Source organism: Hyla sarda, chromosome 11 (assembly GCF_029499605.1).
Source record: "Hyla sarda isolate aHylSar1 chromosome 11, aHylSar1.hap1, whole genome shotgun sequence".
Lineage (NCBI taxonomy): Eukaryota > Metazoa > Chordata > Amphibia > Anura > Hylidae > Hyla > Hyla sarda.
The window spans coordinates 40997411-41016414 of NC_079199.1; the positions used below are offsets into that span (position 1 = coordinate 40997411).

A 19004-nucleotide genomic window follows, 5' to 3' on the forward strand; every position below is an offset into this window, starting at 1 on the left:
CCAGAGGAAAAGTTGCCCATAGCAACCAATCAGCTTGCTTCTTTAATTTTTTAAACAAGGCCCTTTCAAAAATGAAAGCAGCGATCTGATTGGTTGCTATGGGCAAATGGGCAAGTTTTCCTCTGGACAGGTTTTGATAAATCTCCCCCATAGTGACTGGCAGTGTTCTTGTATGACAGTAGGAGCTGTCAATCACACTGTATGGGTGGAAGAAACAGGACTATAAAAGTGGCCAATTCAGTCTAATTTTGCAAGACTGGTCAACCATCTAATGTGTATGATAGCAGATGTCAAGAATAGAAGAGTTAGACGGGTTGGATTTCCATATGCTCAATCCTTTGTTCTTTATAGAGATAACCTCCTGCAGAGGTGTCTGGCAGTGGCTTATTATCTTTTAACCTGTACTAACCTGTCTGTACAGTCAGGTAGTGCAGGTGACACTGATCCTTCTAATTCCCCTGTTTATGCAGCTTACACTGCATGCAGTTCACTGAGGAGGAAACACTCCCTTACTTTCCCTCACATCTCATGTAAGAACTTCCTCCCTCACTGATAACTGGCTGTGCTGTACACTGAGGCTCTATGACACGCCACTGGCTTACACATCTACTTTATACAAATTTATTTTGCAAATGACAGTGCCCATTTCATTGTTTTGTCTCTTAACAAGACACACAGAGATGATAGGTGATAAATATTAGATCTGCACACTTTTAATCACTAGGACCCCCATGATCACTAGAAGTCAATAACTTATAACACATATATAAATTGAAGTTTCCTATAAACCTACAAATTTTAATTAAAGCAATGCAAATGTGTCTGTAATATTTATTTAGTAACATATTATTGCAATTAACATTTAGTATATAGAAATTAAATACTTACATTACAAACAAAGTTGTCTTGGTCCCAACCTTCATGCAGATGCTCTGAAACAATAAACACATTCAGACAGGCTTACTTATTTCCTCTTTTTCCTACTATTTGTTACACTGGATGTTTCCTGATCTTAAAGGGGTACTCTGGTGGAATTTTTTTTTATTTTTTTAAATGAACTGGTGCCAGAAAGTTTAACAGATTTGTAAATTACTTCTATTAAAAAATCTTAATCCTCTCAGTACTTTTTAGCAGCTGTTTGCTACAGAGGAAAATCTTTATTTTTTTAATTTCTTTTTTTGTGTTGTCCACAGTGCTCTCTGCTGACACCTGATGCCCGTATCAGGAACTGTCCAGAGCAGGAGAAAATCCCCATTGCAAACCTATGCTACTCTGGACAGTTCCTGACATGGACAGAGGTGTCAGCAGAGAGCACTGTGGACAACACAAAAAAGAAATTCAAAAAGTAAAGAATTTCCTCTGTAGCATACAGCTGCTAAAAAGTACTAAAAGGGTTAAGATTTTTTTTTTTTATAGAAGTAATTTACAAATCTGTTTAACAGTTCATTAAAAAAAAAAAGTTTTCCACCGGAGTACCCCTTTAAACACAATGTAACATTGCAGACATTTTTCTTATTTATAAAGCGAAGGATTTATGTTTTTACAGTTTCCATCCTTTTCTAAAAAATTTCTAAGAAAAGGTAAAAAAATTTCTTGCAGGTGCATTCATTGATATACTTTTATTTAGTCCATAATAAATTATGTGTGTGTTTGCAAAAAGATTACATACCTGCTATGTAAACACATTCCTTTGCACTTACCAATGAGAGATGCTTGATCTTTCTCTACATGACTTGTAGCTGATATATGTAGTTGCGATTCGTTTATGATGGTACTGATGTCTTCTTTATATTGTGCATTTTGCTGTAAAAAAATCATCAAAACAATTACTAACATGCTGAATGTTATACAGAGAACACAGTGGTTACATATGAAAAGATGCAAGAGGGCACCTCTTTGAGTAGTAAAACCCTCTTTATGAAGATCATCAAAAAAATGTATTAAAAATGTTCTTTTATCACGGTGGTCATCTCAAAGAAAATCTAAGATAAAAAGCAGGAGTGCTCCATAGTGGGAATGGAGAAGCAGAAGTTTTGCATTATGACCCTTCTGAAAAACTATTGTCCCTGCTGCACCTGTCATAACATTTAGGAGAGCACAGAATGTATGAGGATTATTGGCCCCTAGTAGGCTCAGAAATACGGCAGAGAAAATGAGTGACAAGATAAAAACAAGCCCTTTCTCATTGCTCTTCATTGGGGGACACCTATACTGATGGGTATATGCTCTTGCCACTAAGGGGTGCTGACACTAGGAAAAAAAGTCAGCTCCTCCCTGGCAGGATATACCCACCCACTGGAAGTGAGGGAATCAGTTTTAGCTACTGTCAGTAGGAGGCAAGACACAGGTCTGAGAGCTCCCCAGACCGGGTCTTTTTTTAAAATTATTTTCTAGTAAGGGCTGTTTAGTTAGTTTTTTTTTCTCCTTTTTGTTTCCCTTTTTCAGGTGGGGTTCAGGAGCATAGCGCTACCTGTTTCTCCATATGCGACAAAGGGGCACAGACATAGAGTATGTACTGTTAACCCCTTCTCGCCAACGGCCAGCGCTTGGAGGTTGTACCCTGGGTCCGGGTCCCCCACTGCCCTTGCTCGCCCTGCTATCTTAGCCTGGTATGATGCAGCATGGCCATAAGCTGGTTGAAGATGCCAGGGTGAGTATAAGAAGATGAAGTCCGTGGGTGAGTATGTTTAACAGCCTCCCAGCCCCCTCCCCCTCTTCTGTACCCAGCTAGGTTTTCTCTCCTGGCTGTCCGGGGGTCCCTTCTCCTTATAGTGCCAGCTCCTCAGCCACCATTACATGTGGCTGTGCTGGAACAGACCCCTCGTGGCCTCCGGGTCACGCTACCAGCGGCGCCATGCCAGCAACCCCCCCCCCCCCCCCCCCTTTTTTCAGCTTTTTTCCCTTTCTCTTCTGCCATGATGTCAATTCCCCCCTCTTTTCTTTTCTATTCTACCATGAGGTAAATCCTCATGTTTATTGGAGGATTTAGTCTGGGGATATCTCTGTCATTTTGTATTGGGGCTCTCGGGTGTGGGGGCTCTGTGGGCTGTGCGGCAGCTCATTCTCTTGCCGCACAGCAGTATGTTAGTTCTATAGACAACCGACTCTGTGCTTCTGCCGGCCACCCTTATAGCTGCCGCAGCTTCCCCGCACTTTCTTCAGTGCCTCACACAATTTTTTGCTCCGCCCCTCTTCCTCACCTTGAGGCGCCCGGACTGCGGGACCTGCCTGTCGGCTCCGGCATCTCCCAGCAGCTCCCTGCTCTATGGTGACTGTGCATGGGTGACTCTGGGTCAGTGCGCAGCACACTGCTTCGTGGACTCTGCTTTATTTTAAAAAAAATAATAAAATGTGTAGTTCTCAGCCCAGATTCTTATCCCCCTCTTGTGGTCATTCAGTAGATTGCAGCCTCTGCTTTCTGGTCCTTTGTGTGCTCCCCCTTGTGGCGGCAGTTAACTATTACAGCCCTTTGTTGTAATGTCTGTTTTTTAGCTGTTTTGATCTTGCTGGTTTTCCTGTCGGAGGCCATATATTAAATGTTATTTTTGGGGGCCACTTTACCATTTGCTTCCGCCACCCTGTTGGATGACTCCCACAGGTCTTTGAAGGTCTGCCACATCTGTGGCTAGTGTGCTGGACCCCCACTTCTAGTACGAGGTATTCGAGCACGTGTCCCTATGTGGACATAGACTGGACCCAATACCACAGACCGCCGCCAGTCACTCATCTCAGGGCTGCCGCATCCATGACTGGATTTCCGGCTCCCCACTGCTAACGAGTGGCGTCCGAAGGAGTGACCCGGTGTGTACAATGGATCTTGTGCAGGGCGACGGGTATACTATCCATGGCTCCTACACCTCCTCGCCCTTCCATATCCGACAAAGGGGCACAGTGTTTTTTCATCTGGGCTATTGTCCCCTTATCACCACCGGCCAGTACCTGGGGGTGTATTCTATCAATGAGCCAGACTGTTGTTTGCACAATTTCCGCCGCCACTGGTCTCCCATCAGGGGCTGCCGGGTGATTGGCTGGAGTTCCTGCTCCCCTTTTATAGTGTGAGAGTCAGAAGAGTGTCCCTACAGGTACAAGGGACCCTGTGCCAGTAAGCCAGACAGTGGTCTTCTTGTTCTTCTACACCTCTGGGTCGCCCTTCTGGAGTTACAGTACTACACTGCTAAGGCGCCTCCCTGACTCCCAGGGTGACGGGGATTCTAGTCATTTCTGTGCACCTTTGCCCTGCTCCAGTGTCCAGGATTCCGATCGCTCTGGGGAAACACATTGGCTCCTCAATATGTTCTCGTAGAGTTCCTGGGGGCTATGACCACCCAGTAGTTTGTCCCTTTGCTGTAAGGCAGCATTTCCCTGCACCTACAGTACCTGGTGCACTTTGGCAATCCCCCTTCCATGGTAGTATGGGGATCAGGGGCTTGACATGGTCAGTGCCTCAGTTTCATCTCGGCCACCATGGCTGGGCGCTTTCTACTGCCGAGATGGAGCCATCTCTCTCTCTTCCCACTATATAGGTGGGGTATCTGACTGGCCCTTGTTTTTCGCTGAGAGCATTCCGAAGGGCTTTTCGTTTCCCGGGTGTTTCGCCTCCCGGGTGTTCACGGCGGGCTCCTGGATAGGGGTTTTTGGGTCTGCAGATGTTCAGATCATCGATCTCCTGCACCAGGCCTCTCTAGAGCAGATTTCAGTCTTTCTTTTTTTCCGGTGGTTTTTTGTCTCCACCTTCTGTGTTCGTCTTCTGCTCAGGCGTACACTGCTCTCCCTGGCTTTTTTCCGCCATGTTCTCTTGTCGTGCCCTTTTCCATTCTTGTTTTCCAGTCAGGCTGGTCCTCTGTCTGCTTCTTTGTTCCTTCGAGTTGGTTTCTTACCCCCTTCCGGGATGGTTCCGGACAGTTTAGCTTTTTGGTCGACCTTTCTTGTCTCTCTTTCAGGACCGTGGGTTTAGAGTCTCTGCGAAGGACGGTCCCTTCCTTGGCGTCCTAGTCAATCTCCATGACCAGGGGATCTTCTGGGAGCTCTGTTTCTTGGCCTCGGTTGTCTCTGGTCTGGGGACGAGTGGGTTCAGTCTTGGGACTGATTCCCTTTCGCTGGGACAGGATTAAGGGACTGCTTTGGTACGTCCCATCAGTATAAGTGTTCCCCAATGAAGAGCGACCGAGAAAAGCAGATTTTTTTGTACTCACCGTAAAATCTCTTTCTCGTAGCCTTCATTGGGGGGACACCGCACCCACCCATTTCTTCATTTTTTGTCAGGATATTCTTTTCCGGTTATTGTTTTTTTTTGTCCATGATTCTTTCTGGGGTCCTTCGGACATATTTCTTTGTTGGCTTCTCCTACTGCTTTGTTACAAAAGTAATTCCCTCACTTCCAGTGGGCGGGTATATCCTGCCAGGTAGGAGCCGAACTTTTTCCTAGTGTCAGCGCCTCCTAGTGGCAAGAGCATCAGTATAGGTGTCCCCCAACAGTATAGGTGTCCACCAATGAAGGCTACGAGAAAGAGATTTTATGGTGAGTACAAAAAAATCTGCTTTTTTGTTGTAAAAAGCCAATGTGTCTATGCTGTCACATAATATGAGATGAGGTAATTTTTTTAATTTCCTTTCAAACACAAGAAAGGTTTGAAATTAAAAGTATGGTAGCACCACGCCTAATAGAACACATGGCTACTGTCCATAATAATGATGTGTCAACACAAAAATTTGCTGGAATTGAACGTATTGGATCTGGAGATAGGGGGTTAGATCGAGATACATATCTCCTGAGAAGAGAAAAACTTTGGATTAGTCGACTTGACGCGTTGAGGCCATTGGGCGTCAACAATCGTAACGATCTTTCCCCCTACCTGTAGACCCAGGTTTTGAGCAGGATTACTCTTTTTGGTGTAATATATTATGCTATTTTAACTGTCACTACTATTTTTGCATAAGTACACACCCCTCTTGCACGTTATGTATAAGAGACATAGAGCACCTGTGCTAGACAGAGAACAGAAGAAGCACTGCTTACCTACCTGTGGATCTGTGCCCCAAGAGCTTGGTGGGTGTCCAGCTTTAGCAGTAATATATATTTTTTCCATATATGCTCTTTATCTTGTATTATATGTATTGTATTTTTGTACCGGCAAATTGATGGTTAATAAACTACCTATTTTATAATTTTTTTATTCGTTTTTATTGAACAGTGAAAAAAAAAATAACAAGAAAACCATACATCGTAACTTACAATGTGACAAGTTCCCACACAGGGGAGTAGCAATAGAACATGAAATAGCGCATCAACCAGCCAAGGCCGGGACCACAAAACAGAACAGTATCCCACACTGTCATGGGTACGTACATGCAGTAAGCCTGAATCTGCAGCAAAAAGAAACACCAAGGAATAAAGCCGGGGGGGGGGGGGGGGGGGAGGAGATAAAAATGAAATCAAAGAAACTATGAATAAAGCGGACACACTGCAACCAAGGAAGAGACACATAGGAACAAGGTCACGAACTAAGAAGGAGATTTATCAAGCTATGTAGTAGATTTTTTTTGCATAAAAAAGTTGCACGTACTTGCGCACGTGCGACTTTCCTATACATGTTGCGACTTTTTGATTTTTCCCAACGCACATTTCTGAAATCTTCTCACGTAGTAAATTATTTTTTTTGTACTTTGCAGTGGTCATATATTTATCAAATGCGAAAGTCGCTATTTATGAAGAAAAAAAGTTGCATATGTATTCCAGGTCCAACCTGGCTTACAGAAAGTGCATATGTCCGCCGAAAATGAAATTAATACCCACTTTAACACTCCCCGCTGCGCTACCTATATATATTGCCCCCCCCTGCTACGCTACCTATACATATTGTCCCCAGCAGTGCTTATATGTGTCGCCCCCAGCGAACGCATACATATGTCCCTTGCATCGGTAAAGTATACTTTCAGCAGCGTATCATGCTGCTGGCCGGGGAAGGGGGCCGGGCAACTTACACTAAATAAATGGAGCTGACGAAGAGAGGATTCCCCTCTAGAAATGTGTTGACCTGCACCTGTGTAACTTATATTGCTCTTGTTACCACTGTACATTGAGAAATAAAAAGTTTACACAGCATCTCTGCCGAAATCGCCTGTTTAATCCCGGAGAAGTGCCACACACAAGTTGGTTTTTGGGTCTGGCCCTCTGCCCACTATCAGCCATTTAGCTGTGTGGGCATCAAGCAATGCTACTGATAATAAAGGGTTGATAAAGAACGTCAGCTATTAACATAAGGGAAAACTTTTCTGCTTTAAAGAATGCTTTTGTAAGCGGGTTTCCCGGTTTTTGCTTATGTGTGATTTATTTATCAAGGTCATACATAACCAAATGTAAGTTAAAAAAAAATGTCACATAAAAGCCATACGTGTGAAAAGAATGATAAATCTCCTTCTATATGTTTTAAGATGGAAACTGTGCCAAGATATATCTCTGTTAGCACGGTAAGTTGAGACTGAGTATTGGGTAGCCGTAGAAGCACACCAGATGCCCCAAACCTTCTCAAATTTCCCAGGGCACTTCCTATGTTTGATCACTAATTGTTCAAAGGGTACTACAGTGTTTACCAAGCGCTTCCATGTGGACAGAGTCGGCGGTCTCGGGTCCATCCATCTCAAGGCTATAGCCTTCCGAGCCATGAACAGAGTCTCACTCAGCAGAACCCTAGTGTGGCCAGACCTCTTCATCAAGCAACCCAAGGAGACAGGGGAGTGGCTCCAATGGCACTGGTCTACATAGCAGGGAGGTTAAAAAGGCAACCACATCTTCCCAGAATGAATGCACATGCGAACAGCCCCATATGAGGTGCCAAAAGTCGGCCCTTGGGGCATTACACCTGACATGTGTCAACTGGGAGTCTACCCATGCGATATAGTCAGACAGGGGTAAGGTAACAACCATGTATAATGAATAATTGCGTGATTTTATTGTTAGCAGCTGGGGATACAGTGGTATGAGAAGATTGCGCTTCCTGCCAAGCTTCCTCTGTGAGAGTCGGGATGTGACTCTTCCAGAATGCCTCAGCAGCTATGGGTACCATAGAGTGTTTAGTCACGATAATGTGTGTGTATATAAAGGCAGATATCAATCCCCTAGGACCCTGGAAACGTAGAACACCAATTAAGGGGTAATTAGAGATCTGAGTATCCGGATCTGGAAATTGAGAGGACAGAGCGTGGCGCAACTGCAAGTATTTGTAAAAAGCAGTACTAGGTAGTTCAAACGTCTCCTGCATCTGGGCAAAAGATCAGACAACGTTATCAGACTATATATGTCCTAATTCGATCACTCCATGCTCCTTCCAGAAAGAAGGGTCCAAGTCATCTGTGATATGAGATAGGTGGACAGCATCCCATAAAGATAAGTCGGCCATAATATCAGTGAATGCATGTATCAGCCTAACAGCCCTCCAGACCTGTAAAGCGAGTCAGTGCAGTGGAAGAAGATGTCTCCCACAAGTAGAGGGCGCCTCCAGCCAAGCCCGTAAATTAGTTGAATATAATGGGCAAGATGGTTCTCCGAGTTAGGAAGTGGCTTCAACATGACCCAAGTTCTAAGCAGTATGAGCTGCCCTGCCAAATAATAAACATGAAAATCCGGGAGAGCATAGCCTGCTTGATTCTTCAGTCTTTGCAGTGTCGCCAATTTAAGCTTAGCCCTAAAGTTCCCCCATATAAATGCTGGCAAAAGGGAATGTAAGGACTTAAAAAATGATGTGGGAACAGGAGTAGCAGCATGCTCCAGTATATAAAGGTACTTTGGTAGCGCCCGACACTGACAAAGGAAGGGCACCCCATATATGAAACTTATCTTTGACTAAAGCAAGAAGTCAGAGAGCATTAAGAGTGGAATCTTTAGTCATACCTCTATGTATCATTATGCCAAGATATTTGAACTGTTCGACCACCTTGAGGCCGAAAAAAGGAAGCAGGCCACCCAGACATCCGAAAAGGAAGGAAAGAGGACTTGGTCCAATTTATTCGGAGTCCAGAAAAAGACCCGAAGCTATCAATCACTGAGATCACTCGAGGCAAGAAGGAACGTGGCTCATTCTCGCAGTTGCCAAAATATGGAGAAAAACAGAAAAGGGATACATATTTTATAGTACCTGGTTCCTGCAGTATGTTTTACAGCCACCAGGGCCCTTTTCTGTTACTTACATAAGCGGTGCGGTTCATCACGTTATTGCATGGGAATTAAAGTTACCTAAAACAGCAAAACGCTGACTCAGTATACAACTCCTACACATCCCAGGTCAGTGAGCATTCACAATGCCTGTAATAGGATACTGACATGCCGCCTGGATGTCTGAATCCTATTCTACGCTCCTGCAGTGGCTGGACACTGGGTACAGGATGCCTGGGATGGCGGGTAGTTCGCACACCGGCATCCATCTAATGTAGCCAGCCCACTTTCGGGGAAACCCCCAGTCCGCCCGCTCATGCGTCATGAGGGGGCAGAGCCAGGTCACGCGTCATATGATGCTCCTTCATGACGTGAATGGCCAGTGGGCAGGTACTAATAATATAGTAAGAGCTAGTCTCTATGTTCAGTATTTGTGGTTGCTGTAATCAGTGTCGGCAGTCCGCAGCGAGGAGTGGATCACTACACGGCCTATATACAACAGTAACATCCACTCCTCGCTGCGGACTGCCGACACTGATTACCTGATCGCTGATGTGTAGGAGTTGTATACTGAGTCAGCGTTTTGCTGTTTTAGTTAACTTTAATTCCCATGCAATAACGTGATGAACCGCACTGCTTATGTAAGTAACAGAAAAGGGCCCGGGTGGCTGTAAATCGTACTGCAGGAACCAGATACTATGTATCCCTTTTCTGTTTTTCTCCACAGGTTGGCAACTGCGGGAATGAACCTGTCATCTTGCATGTGGTATTGTCTGTAATGGCTGATCACTAACCCACATATTTAACATACTGTATACTTTTGTTATGGATATTGTTGGCATACTGCTCACTGAATATTATCATTTATATCAATGTGCATTTGGTTCCCCTGAGGACAGAAACATACATTGGGAATGGCACCTCGGGGTCCCCAAAATCATTGTGTGATCTAATGAATACCTACAATTGGTTTGGTATCCTATCTACTGGGTCAAAAAGCTGCAGCCAAAATGGGTGTACTTTCCACCGCCTAGTCATAGATGCAGAGGTCACAGCCGTTGTCAGAAGTAATGGGGAGTGGTCAGAGATTGCTCGGGTCTGATAGGAGATCTCGGACACCGCAGAGTGCAGAGTGCAGAGCCGTATGAGAGATCTATTCTAGACAGGGAATTACGACCTAGGGAGTAACATGAATAAACTTGTGAAATTGGGTACCTGCCAAAACACTCCCAACTGCCAAAAACATAAAGTACTGAGGGGATCATCAGTAATAAAACATAAGCTCAGCAACCATGTCATACATTACCAACAGACCAGGTAAGTTGTAATGCACAGGAACAGGCTGAAACAGAAGGGTAATGAAGGCAGACTACCGTAGGAAGACCATCAGCCGACCTAGAAGGTCATAATAAGGAAACAGGAGCAATGTTTGCAGGTGAGTATTCCAAGCAGTAGAATATGAGCATCAATACTCAAGTTCCTAAGCATGGGGAAGCTCTTGTCTGCGACTCCAGTCGTCTACTTCTGAAGGGTGGTTGAAGAAAATGGCACAGTCTCCATCAATCACACGCAAGTGTGCAGGGAAGGCCATGGAATATGAGATTTGCAGGTCCCGAAATCTCACCTACACAGCTGTGAATGTCGCCCTGCATTTTTTAAATTCAGCTGAAAAATCCGGGAAAAACGACACCTTTGCGTTGTCATAAGTGATTTCTCTGAGTTGCCGTGCCTGGCAGAGGATGAGGTCCCGATCGTTGCAATTCAGGATGCGTGCCAGCAAAGGTCTCGGTGGGGCACCCAGTGGCGGGGCCAGAGCCAGCACCAGGTGAGCCCTCTCCACCGTAAACGCCACAGAGAAAGGCGCATTAGGGACAGTTCACAGAACCACTTTTCCACAAACATGGCCAGCGTCTGGCCCTCAGCTCTTTCAAGCAGGCCTTTATGCGAACGTTGTTTTGCCGCAGTCTATTTACCAGGTCGTCGTTTTTCTGGCGACATAGCAATAATTGCGATTCCAATGACGAGACCGCATTCGGTATAGGGGAGACCGTATCCTCCAACGTTGACATGCGATCCTCTGCCTGAACAAGTCTCCCCCTGACAGTCTGCAGATCCTGCCTCAGCAGTCCCACATCAATCTTAACTTCCTACAGCTTCCCGGTGAGAAGGGTCTGACAAGAAGTAATCACCTGTAGCAATTGAGCCGTGATCTGTTTTAAGGTAGGTTCAGGGTCTGCATCCTGAGCATCTGCTGGGGGAGAGAGGCCCACTGCTTCATCCTCCATCTTCCGTTCCTGGCGCACAGCACCGCTGGCACCATCTTGTGCAGGAGCTCTAGTGAAGCCTTGAAGCCTTTCCACAGCTGATCGGTCCTGTTGCTTCTCCCCATGAGGTAGGTAAGAAGTATCGGGCAGTTTAGAGGTCAGGATACTGGTCAGGGTGATTAAAATCACAGGTTCAGAGCGGGAGCTACTGCTGCATGCGACCGCTCAGTCCACTGTCCAAGCCACGCCCCCATGAACTACCTATTTAAATGGTGTCCATGCTATCACCTGTTATGCCTGACGAAGCGGCCTACAAGCTGGAACACCCGTTGCATGCTGGTCCATTAAAGATTTCTTTGTTCATCTAACCTGCTCGATTCCTTACAGCACCATCACTCTGCCTTATCTTCTCTGAAGCTGTTCACATTTGTATCTCAAAGAAAATGGTTGCTATACATAATGTATAGTGGACTAAAAATTTGTCGCATGAAATCTGGCCTGGGTAAAGGTGTGGTCTTTTAAAAGAGGTTTCACTGTACATGATGGGGAAGATTTATCAAAACCTGTCCAGAGGAAAAGTTGCTGAGCTTCCCATAGCAACTAATCAGAATGCTTCATTAATTTTTCAGAGGCCTTTTCAACACTGAAAGAAGCGATCTGATTGATTGCTATTGACAACTCAGGTTTTGATAAATGTCCCCTGATATGCTCAGCAGCTATTCTGTCCCTCTTTGAAGTTTATTATGCAGCTCTGCTGTTCTGTTGGGCTGTTGTGTATAAGCACAGGTCCAACACAAGATGGATAATTTTTTTTAATATCAGAGCAAGGATAGGTTGAATATAATCTACACAAAATAAGATCAGTGAAAGGTAATTACCATACAAATTTGGTGGAAGTGAGACAGAAAAGTGGGGGATCCTGGAACTCCTCTTACCTACCACTACCACTCACCAATTTCAGCCTGCAGTTCTCCATGATGACAAGTTCAAGCCTTCTGTTTGTTTCATACATTTCTTTGTCTGTTAGCTTTAAAGTTGCAAGATCAGTCTGAAGCTTGTCAAAAGCTGATTTTCTAATCGCTTTTAAAGAAGCATTGTTCATGTCCTGATGAAGTAATTTTAAAGATAACCTGTTAGTTTTCATGATATGTGACTTTTTTTTTTTTTTTAAATCAGATCGTTTTTATTAAACAATTTTTATCCTGCTTCACAGGTCGAGAAAAAAACACAACACAAACAAAAAAGATATTGGAGAAACCTCAAGCAAGCAGCCTAGTTCCAGAATATCAAACCTTAAACCATCAGGAAGCCAGAGGCTGCTGAACACAGGAGCTGTGTAATATACATTCTTGTAATCACATATCCGCAGTGTTGAGGCATCATAAAATAAAATTAAAAAATAATGTATACATAAAAAATAAAAAAAATAAACTGTAAACCACAACAAACATTTGTGTGCAGCGACACACAAGGGTAAGGGTAAATCAGATACAGCAAGAATTCTATCTACAAGATATACCAAAGGTTATACAGAATTGAGATGCCCTGGGGAGACACCTAGTCATCAAAAAGAAAAGGAGATAAACACAAAAAAGGGGGAAGCAGAAAAGTCCAGCCGATGAAGGAGCAAGGAGGAAGGGAGGTAGGAAAGACCTAGCATCAAATGGGGACAAAGGAGAGGTACAAGAGTGAAACATCAAAATACATAGAAACTCTTTCCCATCCCACAAGTAGTGATATAACTAAGTAGAGCCAGCAGAAAAGAAGGCATGCATAGGACCCCTGCTCAAATTAAGCCAGTGCATTACGTTTCAAATACACCCCTCTCTCCAACCTGATAATGGCATTCATCCTAATTATAAATTCCTGTATCGTCAGAGGAGCCACATGGGTCCAGTGCGAAGCAATGCCAGGTATAGAATGCGCTGGATGCCAAGGACAGCACCGCCGTCCTCCTGATTTCCATCCAAATAATCCAGCACACACGATACAGGCGTCAGTGGGATAGTAATGGAAAATACCCTTTGAATCAGGGCCACAATCTCACGACAGAACTCCCCCAATTCCCTACAACCCCAAAACATGTGTAGTAAGTCAGCATCGTCCATTGAACATCTGGGGCACGTAGAGTCGAAGTGCCATCCAATTTTATACAAAAATGCCGGTGTACGATACACCCTATGGATAAGATACAATTGAGATAAACGGTTAGGTTCACTAAGCGAAAGCAAAGGCACAGTCTCCAGAATGTCCGTCCACTGATCATAAGTAAGGGGTCCCACCTCCACTACCCATTTGTCCCTCACTACGATGGGGAATGCTGCCAAGTGTTTATCTAACAAGGTACGATAAGACAACGAAATGGCCCCCCGCTGACCACCCACCCCGCCTATATCTTCAAGGAGACTATGGGTAGAGACAGTTAGAGGCGTCACTGCACGTTGTCTATCCAAGGCATGTCGTAGCTGAAGGTATTGATAAAAGGACCTATGAGGGAGGTCAAATTTCATCTGCAGGTCCAAAAAGGAAAGAACAACACCATCAACCACAACATCAGACAAGGTACGTATGCCGGCAGCCAACCACGGAGAGAACCCCTCAAGAGGAAAGGTCTCTGTGAGCTGGGGATTTTGCCATAGGGGAGTAAAGGGAGTAAAACCCGACACCTGAAGAAGGGACTTAACTATCCCACACCCGTACCATCAGGGAGAGCGTGGGAAGGGAGTAAACAGGACTGGCCCGAGGGCCCAACTCAAGAGCACTCAGCGGAGGGGATTGTCCAGAGATCCACTCCACCAGTATGATATGTGACTTTTAGTTAACACCTATATTCACCATAAAAAATATTCTGGAGCAGATTATCTTAGAACTCTGGGTTGGGGAATGTGAGAATAAATTGACACCTGGGTGTCACACAATGTGTGTGTGTGTGTGTCAGGAGAGCCGCCATGTCTTTTTTTTAAAATAAAATCACTAAAGGGGTACTCTGGTGGAAAAAAAAAAAATTCTAATCAACTGGTGGCAGAAAGTTATAAAAATCTTAACCCTTCCAGTAATAATAAGCTGCTCTCTGCTGACACCTCTGACCGTGTCAGGATCTGTCCAGATCAAGAGAGGTTTGCCATGGGGATTTGCTTCTAGCCTGGACAGTTCCTGGCACGGACAGACCAGTTCCTGACACTGGAGTACCCCTTTAAACATTACAAAACATAAACCCAAAATGTTTCCCACTACAGTAAAACATTTCACCTTCAATAGAGAATAATGCAGAATTAATGGAACTGCCTGCATCTACAAGACTTCAGCATCTTAGTGACAAAAATACAGCAGTATTAAAGGGGTACTCAGTACCTGGACATGTTATTCCCTATCCAAAGGATAGAGGATAAGGAGATTTTTATGCTTACCGTAAAATCTCTTTCTCGAAAGATCCATTGGGGGACACAGACCATGGGTATATGCTGCTGTCTCTAGGAGGCTTGATACTATGGCAACAAGAAAAGTCGGCTCCTCCCAGCAGGGTATACCCGCCCACAGGCACCTGAGGTAATCAGTTTTAGTCCCAGAGCAATAGGAGAAGACCGACAGGTCAAAAGAAAGACCATAAACTGTCCGAGAACCAGAAGAAAAAGGTAACTGAACACACCCTCGGACAGATAACTGAAATAGGAACACCAGAAAAAGGGTGGGAGCTGTGTCCCCAAATGTTTTACAGTAAGCCTAAAAATCTCCTTTTCTCTATTGGCTCCATTGGGGGACACAGACCATGGGACGTACCAAAGTCGTCCCTTGGGTGGGTAAGGAAATCAGTCAGGTGGACAGCTGAACCACCGCCGTCTGCAACGCCTTACGGCCCAGAGGAGCATCAGCTGATGCAAAGGTATGAATCTGGTAGGATCTTGTGAAAGTGTGCAAAGACGACCACGTGGACTCTTTACAGAACTGCGAGGCCGAAGCCACGTAGCGGAGTGCCCAGGATGCCCCGAAAAACGGGTGGAATGAGCCAAAACCCTGAAGGGTGGGATCTTCCCCTTGCAGCGGTAAAAAAGGAGCTGGAGCGCGCCCCGAATTGCCTTTGCTAGAGAGGGGAACCGGAGGGTCCAGGAAAGAAAAAAGGCAATCCCATGGAAGGGAAGCAAATTCGATCCTGTATCCGTTGACTACCACATCCCTGACCCAGGTATGGTCCAGGCATCCCAGAAGAGTAAGAGGCGACCAACCACCCGAAAAAGGTCGGCGGGTGGGGGCGATCCTTCAGACCGAGGAAAGCCTACGGGTGCCTGATGGGGCCGCAAAACGGCTGGAACGGATAGCCGACCTCCGGGAGGACAGGTCCAGAAGGAAGGAGCCCTCTTCCCGAGTTGTTATCCTTTGTTGGTACCAAAGGTCCGCAGAACCGGAAGGAGGACTTACGACGGAAAGCGGTTCTGTGAACCTTATCCAGAGGTAATAAAGAACTCTTTTACACCCATCACCTCACTTCCTGAAGGCAGCGTCCACATTCCAGGCTTTAAGCCACATGGAGGGACGGTGGCTACCAGGTAGCTTGTGGCAAAGGCAGCACAGTGGCTGCGCATGGAAGCAGAACACAGAAAATCTCCAGCTGCGGAGCAGAGGAATCTTGAAGACTACCCTACAGACTACAGAGATGGGAGACCATACTGAAAGGGCCCTTGACACCCAGGCCTAAGCAAAAGCAGGAAGAACCTGCTGTCTCAAAGGCAAAGTTTGCCAAAGTCTCCACCTTCATGTCCGCTGGATACTTGAAGGCAGCTGCATCAGCCAACGGCCGGGTAGGCGCCTTAGAGAGGCGGGAGACCGGCAGATCCACAGTTGGAGAGGAGGTCCACCAAGCAATGAGGTCCTTGGCGAAGGGATACCGCACTTGAACCTTCTTCGCTTCCTGAAACTTCTTATCAGGGTGCCTCCAGGTGGATACAAGCAGGGCGTAAAATTCAGCGTGAGAGCTGAAAGTCTTGGGTGCCGGTCGGGCACGAAGAAAGGAGACTTCTGGAGCCACGTCCGAAGTTCCTGGGTCCTTTAGATGGAAGGTGTCTCTTATGGCCGAAACCAATGAGTACACCACATCAGGCATATCCGTGCGGTCCTCTGAGTCAGAGGCCGAATCAGAAACCTCATCCACAAGTTCTCCAGGTGAATGGGAACGAGTGAGGTGGCCCTGGAAGAGAGGGAGACGGACTTGGTACGCGGGTCTTGAGAGCCATAGCGGCGACCATGGGAGCGTCCTCTAGGGGAGCGACGCTTGCTACAGGTCGGAGTAACGGTGCGATGCCTGCGAGGGGAGCGCCCGTGCCTGTCAGAAGACTCGGGGAATGAGTCAGATGAAACACCCCTATGATGCTGCGAGAGTGTCAGTATAAGGGGAGAGCGGGTCCCTCCGGAGGGCCGGTGTAGGAGGATCTCTCCAAGGCAGTCACCCCAGAATGGGAGACCTGAGCCAAGTCAGATATAGACTGGGAGAGGGAGGAACCCCAGGTTGAAGGGGTGGCCGAACCCACCGGGTCTAAAGAGCAACCGGGGTAGAAATAGCAGGGGGGGGGGGGGGGGCAGTGGTGCAGGCAGAACAAGTGGGTTCAGCAGAACCAGACATTTTTGAGTTACAGCCTTACAAGTGTAATAGATAACTAAGGAGCTAGTTATCTGTGTGGAGGGAGGAACAGTACTGGGCACGGACTATAGCCAAAACTGAACAGTCACACCCAAGCTGTGTCCCTAAGGCAGCTGTGATTAGCATGTTGCAATGCCCATGAGAACTGCTGAGGAGATGAGAAAACCTCTGAACCAATGGCCAGAGGGGGCTGTGATAAACGCAAGGGCTCTGTGATTGGCCCTGTAATAACCCTATATGCTGATTGGGGCTTAGTTCGTGCCCTTATGCAGGCTTTGGCAGCCTGGGTGGGCGGAGCCAAAGCGCACCGGGCCAACAAAGTAAAATACAGCCCGGCCCGGGCGAGACACTGTCGGCAGCCGCGCTGCTGAAATGAAAGTAAGAACGGGCGCCGAGCGCACGCAAGCAAAGACAAGCGCCGTTGCTGCCTTCTGTAGCCGTGGTAAAAAGGCAAACACCACACACACACATGAATACTGTGAAACACCACACACTGCTCAGCTCCAGATATAATAAAAGTCCCCCCATAAAGGAAAGGAGGGAAATCCCTCCTGGCCAGCCCCAACAGTCCCCATATAGAAGAGTGGGCCAAAAACTGGGGGTCTCCAGATGTTGAAAGTCCACACCTAAAGAAAAAAGGGGGGATATTCACCTTAGTCAGAAGAACTTACATCATGAAGTCTTCCTATGAAGTCTTCAGCCAGCTTTTGTCACCTGCATCATGCCGGGCTGCCATGTACGAGCGAGGTGAGCAGGGAGGTAGGGGGACCCGGACCCATGAGGTACAACCCCAGGCGCTGACCGTTGGCGAGAGGGGGTTGACAGTACATCCACTATGCCTGTGCCCCCTCAATCGCAAATGGGGAAACAGTGAACGCTATGTTCCTGAGTCCCCACTTGAAAACAGGAAAGAAAAAGGAATAAAAAAACGAACACTTCCCTAACCTAGGAAAATAAAAAATATGAGACCTGGTCTGGGGAGAATTCCAGACCAGTGTCTACCTCCTTAAACGGGTACTCCGGTGAAAACCTTTTTTCTTTTAAATCAACTGGTGCCAAAAAGTTAAAACAGATTTGTAAATTACTTCTATTAAAAAATCTTAATCCTTCCTGTACTTATTAGCTGCTGAATACTACAGAGGAAATTCTTTTCTTTTTGGAATTCTCTCTGATGACATCATGAGCACAGTGCTCTTTGCTGACGTCATTATAATAATAATAACTCTTTGTTTATTGTTGTCCTTAGTGGGATTTGAACCCAAGGCCCCAGCACTGCAAGGCAGCAGTGCTAACCATGCTGCCCTTAGCATACATCTGCTATGCACGGTTGCTAAAATGGACAGAGATGTCAGCAGAGAGCACTGTGCTCGTGATGTCATCAGTGTTCCAAAAAGAAAGGAATTTCCTCTCTAGCATTCAGCAGCTAATAAGTACTGGAAGGATTAAGATTTTTTAATAGAAGTAATTAACAAATATGTTTAACTTTCTGGCACCAGTTGATTTAAAAGAAAAAAGGTTTTCACCGGAGTACCCCTTTAAGACACTAAGCTAAAACTGATTACCTCAGGTGGTTGTGGGCGGGTATACCCTGCTGGGAGGAGCAGACTTTTCTTGTTGCCATAGTGTCAGGCCTCCTAGAGACAGCAGCATATACCCATGGTCTGTGTCCACCAATGGAGCCGATAGAGAAAAGATGTCTACTCGTGGGGGGGGGTTTGTCTGTGGTTGCTCGTCATGCCACCTCCCATATCACAACCACAGCTGACTGAACAAATAGAATAGAGGTGGTCGGCACTTCGGTTCCTCACCCGGTGCACGAAGAAAAAGAATATGCAGTTGAAGAAGTCTCGGCACTCGGGATTTCTTTTCAAGGTTTATTCAAGTACTTCCAGCGTACTGCTGCACGCGCCTCGGCTCACACCTGAGCCTTTCAAACAGCTAGTGAAATCTCCGGACATGACAT

General features: G+C 46.0%; 1 protein-coding gene across 3 annotated transcripts in view; it reads right to left on the reverse strand.

The window, feature by feature from the left end:
- Window positions 1-19004, reverse strand: part of LOC130295512 (titin homolog) — a 79779-nt gene that overhangs the window by 15273 nt on the left and 45502 nt on the right. For all 3 annotated transcript variants that reach the window (XR_008848861.1, XM_056546347.1, XM_056546346.1), the window contains exons 16-18: window positions 12365-12517; window positions 1701-1803; window positions 889-932 (exon numbers count right to left, since the gene is read on the reverse strand). Coding sequence is in view for 2 of the 3 variants with exons in the window: in XM_056546347.1 (XP_056402322.1) it covers window positions 889-932; window positions 1701-1803; window positions 12365-12517 (300 nt within the window). In the remaining variant the exon portion in view is untranslated. The remainder of the gene's footprint in view (window positions 1-888; window positions 933-1700; window positions 1804-12364; window positions 12518-19004) is intronic.